Source organism: Mesoplodon densirostris, chromosome 8 (assembly GCF_025265405.1).
Source record: "Mesoplodon densirostris isolate mMesDen1 chromosome 8, mMesDen1 primary haplotype, whole genome shotgun sequence".
NCBI lineage: Eukaryota > Metazoa > Chordata > Mammalia > Artiodactyla > Ziphiidae > Mesoplodon > Mesoplodon densirostris.
The window spans coordinates 113,516,880-113,531,338 of record NC_082668.1 but is presented as its reverse complement, the minus strand read 5'-3'; the positions used below and the strand labels follow the sequence as shown (position 1 = coordinate 113,531,338).

The following is a 14,459-nucleotide window of genomic DNA, read 5'->3' as shown; positions in this document are numbered from 1 at the left end:
TCATCATGTTTGAAGAAGTGTCACCAACGATTCTTACCAAGTAGCCTAGACTTTCCCTTGAGAGTAAAAATGCATGTTTCAAGTACCTTAACTCTCTCTAATTCATCCACACACTCTTATTTATGCATAAATTGCTTTCATCTGAAGCCAGTCTCTCCTTTTTATCACATACCCCAATATGTCATCTTCACATTCTTTGTTTTTTTCTCTTAGAGTCTGGAACACATGTTCTCAATTCTAATGGCTTCCAAAAGAAGAACAGCTGTTTGTTTAAAGAGAATGATTCTAATTTTGGTTTAGTGGTCTTGGTTAAAGTAATGGTCACTTTCTCTTTTTGGTTACCTGAAGTTTATTTTTCTTGAAACTTATACTGTGGTTAATATTGGCAGTCAAGAACAATCCTTTAGAGATGTGGAAATACTGGACTGATGTTTTATTTTTCTCATTTTGTAAAACTCTTAATGAAAAATGACAGTGTCAGAAAATTAGACTCAGCTAAGTTCAGCTAGTAGAGCTGCCTCATCTTCTCTCTCCTCCCTTTATTAGCCTAAAATGTGATTTGAATCACAGTGAGTTCTTAGATTTGTGTGTTTGTCTTATGTCCCCAGTGACTGAGGCAGAGCAGTACAAAAGTCAATATATCTATGACCTGTACTAGTGCAGAGGGCTGTGTTATAAAGAAAATATAGTACCGATAAATCTCCCTTTAAATGGCTCATCAAGTGCCAGTTTGCTTGACTGTAAGATAATCTTAGTGTTTGACCCAGAAAACTCAATCATTGTCTTGTCCAGGCTATAAAAATAATAATTGGTTGATCTAATTTATGGGATTAGATGCTTCTGCAGAATCAGAACTACTACATATTCAGTGTCATTATTTTGTCTCAAAATGCGCTTTTCTCTATTTTAGTAATTTCATAATCCAAATAATGAGAAAATACCAACATAATTTTTAGGAAACTTGGATCTGAAAAATTATATGGAAGAGTAGAGAGAGAAAAGGTTCTAAATTCTAGTTATGTCACTAAATAGCTGTGACTAATAGTGACAGGCACACATTCATAGTTTCTGTGGTGATAGTTGTGCAACATTGTGAATGTAATTAATGACATTGAACCATATACTTGAAAAATGGTTAAAATGTTGAATGTTGTTTTACGTATATACCACAATTTAAAAGAAAAAAATGGGTATGATTTGTCATAATGGTGAAACTAGCTAATGTGTTTAAGTGCCTAGTATATTAATCACCTTGACTAGGAAAGGAAAATTTTGGAATATGAGCCCAAAATGTTTCAAATGTGAAGCTGTGACTTTGTGAACTATACTATACTATACCATGTGTTTTGTTCCAAAATGAAATTGAGAATATTTTGTCCAGCCAAGTTTTAAAAAATATATCATCAACAGTGTTTTCATTTAGCAGCATAGATAATTTACAATTAATCTCTATTTACAAAATAAATGAATCTATACATGAAATTTAACTTTGGGTTAATATTTCAACCCCTCTAACCTTAAGCACCATTGTTTGTAAAATAAAGAGATGAGTGCTTTTCTCTTTATCTATCTCCTTGATGTCTCAAAGTATGTATGAGCATTAACATTATATATATTATCATACAAAAATAGCTTTTCTTTTCCAAAAATTCAGTGCAACTATTTAGTGGGAAAAATCTGGCATTAATATCAAAATCTAATGTTGAATTTAGGAAATCATGAGCTTTTTATATGTGTGTGACTTGTGAAAACATTAGTTCTTGCAACTAATATTATTGCTGGTGACTTTATGCTTGTCTCTGTGGGTAATTTCTTTTAAGACTTTACAAAGAAATATCTATAAAAATGTAAATAAGAATGTTATATTGCATCCTGTGAAAATCAGTTTCTTTGTAAGCATACATACATATTACATTCATATAGGTGTACATAATTTTAATTTTATTACAGAGAAGAAAAATGTGTATGTCTTAACATTAGTAATGGGAATTGACTTTGTTTGCATTTTTATGGTAAGTCATAATTTACAAGGAACCTCAGCTAAGTAATGCTGTAGCTTCTTTGTTTATGTCAATATTTAAATATAGATACCACACATTCAAGGACCTGGAATGGTAGCATTTCTAACTTTCTTTTTCTTTCCCCAGTGCTTCTACTGAAGGATTATTGAATCGTCAATGCATTTCATGTAACTTTATGAAAGAACAATGTACATATTTTGGTGCCAGTTTTAGTCCCATGAATCAACATTTCTTATTACTCTGTAAAGGTAATAGATGATTTCTGATAAAATTTATTTTATTCATTTTATTTGATCAGTATCTGTTACTATCATTAATAATGATTACCCTAGCTGTATGATTTGATATTCTTAGTTTATGTAAGTTTTTGTTAAAAAGTTATAAATTAGGGGTTAATTGAGATAGAAATTGTATCCATTACTTTATTTAAAAGATAGAAATTGGGAGTAAGTCAATATGTGCACATACACATGATCAATAAGTGCTGTTTGACATGGACCTTTTAAAAAAGTGAATAAACATATTTACATCAGCAAAGTCAAGCTAGAATAATAAACTAATTTACCTAGACATTAGGAAAAGCAATAGTTTCCTTATTAAAATAATGGCTTGGTTGTTAAGAAATTTAGGATCTATAGAAATTTAATTCCCAGGGTCTAGTCCCCTTCAATTTTGAGAAATTATGTTCACCCCAATTATTTCTTCTATCTGGTAACAGTATGCTATAGCCTTACATAGTAGTATGGTAACTCTAGGTTGTACTGATAGGAATCATTGTCCCTTTAATAGGATACTGTATTTCCCAGAGATGAAATGGGAGATGTCCTCTTATAATGTTATGGATTGAGTGCTACTGCTTCAGCTGGTACCTTACACATTCGTGTTTTAAGACACCATGAGGAAGACCAATACTTTTTAGTTATTTTTCTCTTGACATCTGAAATAAAGTAATCAAAAAAGAGAAGTACTTGTTGGATGACACCAGAGAAAAACCATTAGACCCCTAGACAGAGTTCCTTAGAGAAGTGAAGTTTTAAGATAACATCTTATGGTTACACTTGAATTATCCAGTATATTTGAAATAATTAACAATTCCAGTTAATGTATTTTTAAAAGTAATATATAATTAGTTCCAAGTTTTAATTTATCTTGTGGGTGAAATTTTTTTGTTTGTTTTTATTTTTATTTTTTAGAATTTTTGAATTTTATTTTATTTATTTTTTTATACAGCAGGTTCTTATTAGTTATCTGTTTTATGCATATTAATGTATATATACATGTCAATCCCCATCTCCCAGTTCATCCCACCACCGCCACCACCCCCACCACTTTCCCCCCTTGGTGTCCATACGTTTGTTCTCTACATCTGTGTCTCTATTTCTGCCCTGCAAACCGGGCTCTAGAGCACAGCCTCAGTAGTTGTGGTGCACAGATTTGGTTGCTCCGTGGCATGTGAGATCTTCACAGACCAGGGCTTGAACCCTTGTCTCCTGCATTGGCAGGTGGATTCTTAACCACTGTGCCAAAATACTTCTAATATACATGCATTCTTTCTTTCTTGGCTAAGTGGTAATAGAATTTAATCTTGGATGAGTGGATGAGGGTTGTGAATCAACTTTCTGAACATCAGTGACGATTCTATAAAAGACTAGATAAAAAGAGAGTAGAGTGCATAAGATTGGCTAAAACCGTAGAACTATAGAAGTATAGGGCATTTTGGAGAAGGGAGAATTGTAACAGTAATCCTGCAAATAGTTTCTTTCCCCATATATTCTTACTTCTCTGAATAAAATATCCATAGAAAGGAATGAAATCTAATAATCGGGTTTCTGTTTCATTATGTTTTGACTATGAAATGCTTATATTTGGAAAAAAGAACTCTATCATGTAATCTTCCAGTAGTTATTACTTAGATGTCTTTAAAATGTTTATACATACATTTCTAAAATTTAGGTCCAGGGGTTCCAGTGGTCAGCCTACATGGCACGGACAACCCAGCAAGTAAGTACATGAACACAACATCATGGTTGGCATTGGTCCTTAGTATTATATTATTTATTCTGACTGTTGTACTCTAGAGACTTCTTCAAAGGAGGCCCCAGCCTGGGGAAAGTAGCATAGGCACCATCAACTTGACCTTGTGTGTGTAAGAGAAACATTAAAGCAAATGGTTTGAGCCATGTTACAATTGGAGTTGGTTCTTATATGCCTGAAATAGGCTATCTACTGTATCTTAATTGAATGAGGAGTGATTGATGAGACTCATTTAGATATATTTCAGCCTACTGGCCCCTTATATTCTGGCTCATTCTTTCTTGAGCCTCATATAGATTATTCCTCCAGAGCAACAAATTTACTTTTGGGAAAAATTATTCAATTGTCCATCATCTGTTGAGTGAGGACTTACTTTATCAGGCAATATGACAGAGACTGGGTGTTCATTGCTAGTAAGATGCAGTCAGTGTGTTTAAGAACTTTAATAGTAGAGTGTATAAATACAAACATGGCTGAGCTGATCTTAAAAATGAATAGCCAGGTTGCTTCCTGCCTCCATGTTTCCTTATTTTCATCTACCCTTCTTTTCCTTCTTTCATTTAAAAACTTTATTTAATCAACACTCTCATGCTCTAATGATTTACCATAATCTAGTAAATGAGGCTTATATTTATTAACATATTTACTCCTCAGAACACCCCCGATGTTGTTAATTTTATTATCCTCTTTTAACAGATGAGGGAACTGAGACACAAAGAGGTTAAAAAACTTGGCTAGAGTCACTCTAATATAATAGGTGACAGAGCCAGGAATCAAATAAGATCGTCTGACTCCAGAATAGGGTTTATTATCACTACCATACAATGGCTGCTCATTCTACTGTGTTTTTGTCTGTCTCATCACATACTTAGGTTTAAGTAGTACTCTTACTTAAATGCTTTGACTTAAAGGAGAGACAGGCATAAAAGTAAAATGTTGAATGAGAAATATCATTTTTAGAGGACACAGAAAGACCTTTTATACTCTTCAAATACCACCATATGGAGACTTCCTGCCTATTCTAGAGAAAGACAAAACTCCTAAATAGTTATGGAGCTCTGTGTGGTTGGAAATCAGTTAGCACATCTTTTAGTTTCTTCTTAGTGTAAATCCTAAAGCGGTTATGATAAGCAAATTAAATCTGTTGAATATTAACACTAATGGCAACAATAATGATAACAAATACCGTTTATTTGATAAAATAGAAATAAGGTTGAATTTCAGAGATAGAAATATTAGTGTATAAAGTGAGTCCACCACATACCTTTTGTGGATATAATCTCATAGAATCAATTTCCTTGTAAAAAAAAATAGCAAATGAATTTTCTGTGAGGATGAGATACATTTGCAACATAGGAGACACTCAATAAACAGCAACTATTTGTGTTACATTGCATATTCTTTCAAAATGATATATTTTTTTAAATCCCCAACCTGACTTTAATTAATTTTATTCTACTGTTAAAAGGCAATGTTGTTTTCTAATAACTTTTGTTGCAAATCGTGACACACTTTCCTCTGAGGGAAATCTTTCTGATTTTCTCATTTATAAGTGAATTCTGATAGTCTCAGGATCAAGAAAAACAAAAAGGGCTGTGAACAGTGATCAGGTGCTTAATTTTCTTTTCAAAAGACAATTATTTATTGAGATAAAATTTACATTTGATTGCAAGTAAATCTTTGGGTTAATGGATCTTCAGGTTAATATTCATTAAACTAATGAATCAGTCATAACTCATTTTGGGGCCACACGAAGTAGAATAAAGCATGAAAAGTATATTGAAAAATGAAAATATTTAACAAACATGGAAAACCTTTAAACCACCAGTTATCAAAGAAATGCAAAGTAAAACACTGTCAAGTAATTTTTTCCTAACAAATTAATAACATCAAAAAATTTACATTGCGAATGAGGATATAACGAGGCTCTCATAAAATGCTGGTAGAAATATAAATTACAGCAAATCTTTCAGAAAAAAATAACTCAACCATAAGCATTAAATCTTTTATATCTATTTACCCTATATTTTTCCTTTTAATAGTTTATACTGAAGAGATATTTAATTATAATGTGATGGATTGAGTGCTACTGCTTCAGCTGGTACCGTACACATTCATGTTTTAAGACACCATGAGGAAGAGACCAATACTTTTTCTTTTTAGTTATTTTTCTCTTGACATCTGAAATAAAGTAATCAAAAAAGAGAAGTAATCAACAAAGAGAGAAAATTATAACCATGCTACTGATGCTAGTGAAAAAACATAATAAAAATAATAAAAGGGGTGATTTGTAAATAAACTTTAATGGAATACTGATTTGTGCCCTGAATATCTTCCATTTGTCTCTTCAGAGCCACTCTTAACTGTTATTCTCTCCCATGGTCTCTACCCCAGCAGGAGTTTGTACTGATGACTTAAGTTCTGCTGCCATTTGGCTGCCAATTGGATCCAGCTAAAGTGAATCCTATAGGTAACTGAAGAGAGGCAGAAAAGTGACTTTGGAGTCTGTATTTCTCCAGTGCTATCCCTGTGGAGTCACCTAAGCTGCTCTGACTCTTGGGTGAATGTCACTGTGGATCTTTCATGCAACCAACTCCAAGTAACTGCTCTCTCCTCTTGACCTGCTGGCCTAGCCCTTGCCATAAGCCCTGGGTTATGGTACTACCCCTTATGACTTCCCTGCCCTTTGTCCTATATTTGTAAATACTCCTTTATTAAAATTTCATCAAATTGTTCTAATAGAGTTCTAATAGAGTTCCCCACTAGGATTAAAAATAAAAATACGTTTTAAAAAGTCAATTCTTCAAAACTGTTTAAGCTATATTTCTAAGTGATTAAGGAGTTCAAATATTTATGCCACTTAAACAAAATTATTTGAAAATGCATATTAAAATTCCAGAAGACAATATTTGCAAACAGTAAAAGTCTTGTATTTGCCTGGCAGCCTTTCAGTTGATTTTTTGTTCTTTTTTCTTAAGTATTTTCCTTATGTTCTATAATGAATATATATTACCTTTATAATGAAAAAGAAGCCCTTCATTAAAATGTTCAGTGACGAGATTGGTTCAAGATGGCAGAGTAGAAGGACATGTTCTCACTCCCTCTTTCGAGAATACCAGAATCACAACTAACTGCTGAACAGTCATCGACAGGAAGATATTGGAACTCACCGAAAAAGATACCCCACATCCAAAGACAAAGGAGAAGCCTCAGTGAAATGGTAGGAAGGGCGCAATCACAATAAAATCAAATCTGATAACTGCTGGGTGGGTGACTCACAAACTGGAGAACACTTATACTACAGAAGTCCACCCACTGGAGTGAAGGTTCTGAGACCCACGTCAGGCTTCCCAACCTGGGGGTCCAGTAACGGGAGGAGGAATTCCTAGAGAATCAGACTTTGAAGACTAGTGGGATTTGATGCAGGACTTTGACAGGACTGGGGCACACACAAAGTCGTGTGTGCATTGGCACCCAGGGGAAAGAGCAGTGACCCCATAGGAGACTGAACCAGACCTACCTGCTAGTGTTGGAGGGTCTCCTGCAGAGGCAGGGCGTGGCTGTGCCTCACTGTGAGGACAAGGACACTGGCAGCAGAAGTTCTGGGAAGTACTCCTTGGTGTGAGCCCTCCCAGAGTCCACCATTAGCTCCAACAAACAGCCCAGCTAGGCTCCAGTGTTAGGTCACCTCAGGACAAACAACCAACAGGAAGGGAACCGAGCCCCACACATCAGCAGACAAGTGGATTAAAGTTTTACTGAGCTCTGCCCACCAGAGCAACATCCAGCTCTAACCACCACCAGTCTCTGCCATCAGGAAACTTGCACAAGCCTCATAGATAGCCTCATCCACCAGAGGGCAGACAGCAGAATCAAAAAGAATTACAGGACTTCCGGGTAAGATGGCGGAAGAGTAAGATGCAGAGATCATCATCCTCCCCACGGATACACCAGAAATACAGCTACACGTGGAACGACTCCTACAGAACACCTACTGAACGCTGGCAGAAGACCAGACCTCCCAAAAGGAAGAAACTCCCCACATACCTGGGTAGGGCAAAGCGGAGATATCCCCACACAGAGGATCGGTGCTGAGCGGCAATCACCAGCCCGAGAGGCTTGTCTGCTCGCCCGCCGGGGGGTGAAGCGCTGGAAGCTGAGGCTCGGGCTTCGGTCAGAGCGCAGGGAGAGGACTGGGGATGGCGGCGAGAACTCAGCCTGAAGGGGGCTAATGTGCCACAGCTAGCCGGGAGGGAGTCCGGGAAAACTCTGGAGCTGCCGAAGAGGCAAGAGACTTTTTCTTCCCTCTTGGTTTCCTGGTACGCGAGGAGAGGGGATTAAGAGCGCTGCTTAAAGGGGCTCCACAAATGGGTGCAAGTCGTGACTGAAAGCGCAGAGCCCAGTGACGGGCGTGGGATGCTGGGGCTGCTGCTGCCGCCGCCAAGAAGCCTGTGTGCGAGCGCAGGCCACTGCCCACACTGCCCTTCCGGGAGCCTGTGCAGCCCGCCACTGCCGGGGTCCCGGGATCCAGGGGCGGCTTCCCTGGGAGAACGCACGGTGCGCCTCGGACTGGTGCAACGTCACGCCGACCTCTGTCGCTGCAGGCTCGCCCCGCACTCCATGCCCCTCCCTCCCACGCGGCCTGAGTGAGCCAGAGTCCCCGAAGAGGCTGCTCCTTTAACCCTGTCCTGTCTGAGTGAAGAACAGATGCCATCCGGCGACCTACATGCAGAGGCGGAGCCAAATCCAAAGCTGAGACCCAGGAGCTGTGAGAACAAAGAAGAGAAAGGGAAACCTCTCCCAGCAGCCTCAGAAGCAGCAGATTAAAGCTCCACAATCAACTTGATATACCCTGCATCTGTGAAATACATGAATAGACAACACATCATCCTAAATTGAGGAGCCAGGAGTCAGTGCTGTGCCTCTGAGGTGGGAGAGCCAACTTCAGGACACTGGTCCACAAGAGACCTCCCAGCTCCACATAATATCAAACGGCAAAAATCGTCCAGAGATCTCCATCTCAACACCAGCACCCAGCTTCAGTCAACGAACAGCAAGCTACAGTGCTGGACACCCTATGACAAAAAACTAGCAAGACAAGAACACAATGCCACCCAGTAGCAGAGAGGTGGCTTAAAATAATAAAAAGTCCGCAGACACCCCAAAACACACCACCAGACGTGGACATGCCCACCAGAAAGACAAGATCCAGCCTCACCCACCAGAACACAGGCACTAGTCCCCTCCACCAGGAAGCCTACACAACACACTAAACCAACTTTAGCCACTTGGGACAGACACCAAAAACAACAGAAACTATGAACCTGCAGCCTGCAAAAAGGAGACCCCAAACACAGTAACATAAGCAAAATGAGAAGACAGAAAAACACACAGCAGGAGAAGGAGCAATATAAAAACCCGCCAGATCTAACAAATGAAGAGGTAATAGGCAGTCTACCTGAAAAAGAATTCAGAATAATGACGGTAAAGATGATCCAAGATTCTATTTCCCAGATCCAAAATCTTGGAAATAGAATAGACAAAATGCAAGAAACAGTTAACAAGGACCTAAAAGAACTAAAGATGAATCAAGCATCGATTAAAAACACAATACATGAAATAAAAAATACTCTAGATGGGATCAATAGCAGAATAACTGAGGCAGAAGAACGAATAAGTGAGGTGGAAGATAAAATAGTGGAAATAACTGCTGCAGAGCAAAATAAAGAAAAAAGAATGAAAAAAACAGAGGACAGACTCAGAGACCTCTGGGACAACATTAAATGCACCAACATTCAAATTATAGGGGTTCCAGAAGAAGAAGAGAAAAAGAAAGGGACTGAGAAAATATTTGAAGAGATTATAGTTGAAAACTTCCCTAATATGGGAAAGGAAATAGTTAATCAAGTCCAGGAGGCACAGAGAGTCCCATACAGAATAAATCCAAGGAGAAATACGCCAAGACACATATTAATCAAACTGTCAAAAATTAAACACAAAGAAATCATATTAACAGCAGCAAGGCAAAAACAACAAATAACACACAAGGGAATCCCCATCAGGATAACAGCTGACCTCTCAGCAGAAACTCTACAAGCCAGAAGGGAGTGGCAGGACATAATTAAAGTGATGAAGGAGAAAAACCTGCAACCAAGATTACTCTACCCAGCAAGGATCTCATTCAGATTTGATGGAGAAATTAAAACGTTTACAGGCAAGCAAAAGCTGAGAGAGTTCAGCACCACCAAACCAGCTTTAAAACAAATGTTAAAGGAACTTCTCTAGGCAAGAAACACAACAGAAGGAAAAGACCTACAATAACGAACCCAAAACAATTAAGAAAATGGGAATAGGAACATACATATCGATAATTACCTGAAATGTAAATGGACTAAATGCTCCCACCAAAAGACACAGATTGGCTGAATGGATACAAAAACAAGACCCATATATATGCTGTCTACAAGAGACCCACTTCAGACCTAGAGACACATACAGACTGAAAGTAAGGGGATGGAAAAAGATATTCCATGCAAATGGAAACCAAAAGAAAGCTGGAGTAGCAATTCTTATATCAGACAAAATAGACTTTAAAATAAAGACTATTAGAAGAGACAAAGAAGGACACTACATAACGATAAAGGGATCCATCCAAGAAGAAGATATAACAATTGTAAATATTTATGCACCCAACATAGGAGCACCTCAATACATAAGGCAAATACTAACAGCCATAAAAGGGGAAATCGACAGTAACACATTCATAGTAGGGGACTTTAACACCCCACTTTCACCAACGGACAGATCATCCAAAATGAAAATAAATAAGGAAACACAAGCTTTAAATGATACATTAAACAAGATGGACTTAATTGATATTTATAGGACATTCCATCCAAAAACAACAGAATACACATTTTTCTCAAGTGCTCATGGAACATTCTCCAGGATAGATCATATCTTGGGTCACAAATCAAGCCTTGGTAAATTTAAGAAAATTGAAATTGTATCAAGTATCTTTTCCGACCACAATGCTATGAGACTAGACATCAATTACAGGAAAAGATCTGTAAAAAATACAAACACATGGAGGCTAAACAATACACTACTTAATAACAAAGTGACCACTGAAGAAATCAAAGGGGAAATTAAAAAATACCTGGAAACAAATGACAATGGAGACACGACGACCCAAAACCTATGGGATGCAGCAAAAGCAGTTTTAAGAGGGAAGTTTATAGCAATACAATCCCACCTTAAGAAACAGGAAACATCTCGAATAAACAACCTAACCTTGCACCTAAAGCAATTAGAGAAAGAAGGACAAAAACATCTCAAATTTAGCAGAAGGAAAGAAATCATAAAAATCAGATCAGAAATAAATGAAAAAGAAATGAAGGAAACGATAGCAAAGATCAATAGAACTAATAGCTGGTTCTTTGAGAAGATAAACAAAATTGATAAACCATTAGCCAGACTCCTCAAGAAAAAAAGGGAGAAGACTCAAATCAATAGAATTAGAAATGAAAAAGGAGAAGTAACAACTGACACTGCAGAAATACAAAAGATCATGAGAGACTACTATAAGCAACTCTATGCCAATAAAATGGACAACCTGGAAGAAATGGACCAATTCTTAGAAATGCACAACCTGCCAAGACTGAATCAGGAAGAAATAGAAAATATGAATACACCAATCACAAGCACTGAAATTGAAACTGTGATAAAAAATCTTCCAACAAACAAAAGCCCAGGACCAGATGGCTTCACAGGCGAATTCTATCAAGCATTTAGAGAAGAGCTAACACCTATCCTTCTGAAACTCTTCCAAAATATAGCAGAGGGAGGAACACTCCCAAACTCATTCTACGAGGCCAACATCACCTTGATACCAAAACCAGACAAGGATGTCACAAAGAAAGAAAACTACAGGCCAATATCACTGATGAACATAGATGCAAAAATCCTCAACAAAATACTAGCAAACACAATCCAACAGCACATTAAAAGGATCATACACATTGATCAAGTGGGGTTTATTCCAGGAATGCAAGGATTCTTCAATATATGCAAATCAATCAACGTGATACACCATATTAACAAATTGAAGGAGAAAAACCATATGATCATCTCAATAGATGCAGAGAAAGCTTTCAACAAAATTCAACACCCATTTATGATAAAAACCCTGCAGAAAGTAGGCATAGAGGGAACTTTCCTCAACATAATAAAGGCCATATATGACAAACCCACAGCCAGCATCATCCTCAATGGTGAAAAACTGAAACCATTTCCACTAAGATCAGGAGCAAGACAAGGTTGCCCACTCTCACCACTCTTATTCAACCTAGTTTTCGAAGTTTTAGCCACAGCAATCAGAGAAGAAAAGGAAATAAAAGGAATCCAACTTGGAAAAGAAGAAGTAAAGCTGTCACTGTTTGCAGATGACATGATACTATACATAGAGAATCCTAAAGATGCTACCAGAAAACTACTAGAGCTAGTCAATGAATTTGGTAAAGTAGCAGGACACAAAATTAATGCACAGAAATCTCTGGCATTCCTGTAGACTAATGATGAAAAATATGAAAATGAAATCAAGAAAACACTCCCATTTACCATTGCAACAAAAAGAATAAAATATCTAAGAATAAACCTACCTAAGGAGACAAAAAACCTGTATGCAGAAAATTATAAGACACTGATGAAAGAAATTAAAGATGATACAAATAGATGGAGAGATATACCATGTTCCTGGATTGGAAGAATCAATATTGTGAAAATGACTCTACTACCCAAAGCAATCTACAGATTCAATGCAATCCCTATCAAACTACCGCTGGCATTTTGCACAGAACTAGAACAAAAAATTTCACAATTTGTATGGAAACACAAAAGATCCCGAATAGCCAAAGCAATCTTGAGAACGAAAAACGGAGCTGGAGAAATCAGGCTCCCTGACTTCAGACTATACTACAAAGCTACAGTAATCAAGACAGTATGGTACTGGCACAAAAACAGAAAGATAGATCAATGGAACAGGATAGAAAGACCAGAGTTAAACCCACGGACATATGGTCACCTTATCTTTGATAAAGGAGGCAGGAATGTAGAGTGGAGAAAGGACAGTCTCTTCAATAAGTGGTGCTGGGAGAACTGGATAGGGACATGTAAAAGTATGAGATTAGATCACTCCCTAACACCATACACAAAAATAAGCTCAAAATGGATTAAAGACCTAAATGTAAGGCCAGACACTATCAAACTCTTAGAGGAAAACATAGGCAGAACACTCTATGACATAAATCACAGGAAGATCCTTTTGGACCCACCTCCTAGAGAAATGGAAATAAAGACAAAAATAAACACATGGGACCTAATGAAACTTCAAAGCTTTTGCACCGCAAAGGAAACCATAAACAAGACCAAAAGACAACCCTCAGAATGGGAGAAAATATTTGCAAACGAAGCAACGGATAAAGGATTAATCTCCAAAATTTATAAGCAGCTCATGTAGCTCAATAACAAAAAAACAAACAACCCAATCCAAAAATGTGCAGAAGACCTAAATAGATATTTCTCCACAGAAGATATATAGACTGCCAACAAACACATGAAAGGATGCTCAACATCTTTACTCATTAGAGCAATGCAAATCAAAACTACAATAAGATATCATCTCACACCAGTCAGAATGGCCATCATCAAAAAATCTAGAAACAATAAATGCTGGAGAGGGTGTGGAAAAAAGGGAACACTCTTGCACTGCTGGTGGGAATGTGAATTGGTACAGCCACTATGGAGAACGGTATGGAGATTCCTTAAAAAACTACAAATAGAACTACCATATGACCCAGCAATCCCACTACTGGGCATATACCCTGAGAAAACCATAATTCAAAAAGAGACATGTACCAAAATGTTCATAGCAGCCCTATTTACAATAGCCGGGAGATGGAAACAACGTAATTGTCCATCATCGGATGAATGGATAAAGAAGATGTGGCACATATATACAATGTAATATTACTCAGCCATAAAAAGAAATGAAATTGAGCTATTTGTAATGAGGTGGATAGACCTAGAGTCTGTCATACAGAGTGAAGTAAGTCAGAAAGAGAAAGACAAATACTGTATGCTAACACATATATATGGAATTTAAGAAAAAAAATGTCATGAAGAACATAGGGGTAAGACAGTAATAAAGACACAGACCTACTAGAGAATGGACTTGAAGATATGGGGAGGGGGAAGGGTAAGCTGTGACAAAGTGAAAGAGCGGCATGGACATATATACACTACCAAACGTAAGGTAGATAGCTAGTGGGAAGCAGCCGCATAGCACAGGGAGATCAGCTCGGTGCTTTGTGACCTCCTGGAGGGGTGGGATAGGGAGGGTGGGAG

The 14,459-nt window shown here is 37.5% G+C and overlaps 1 protein-coding gene across 2 annotated transcripts in view; it reads left to right on the top strand.

The window, feature by feature from the left end:
* Positions 1-14,459, top strand: part of DPP10 (dipeptidyl peptidase like 10) — a 689,759-nt gene that overhangs the window by 619,532 nt on the left and 55,768 nt on the right. For both annotated transcript variants that reach the window (XM_060106086.1, XM_060106085.1), the window contains 2 exons: positions 2,148-2,269; positions 3,975-4,022. In XM_060106086.1, the coding sequence (XP_059962069.1) occupies positions 2,148-2,269; positions 3,975-4,022 (170 nt within the window). The remainder of the gene's footprint in view (positions 1-2,147; positions 2,270-3,974; positions 4,023-14,459) is intronic.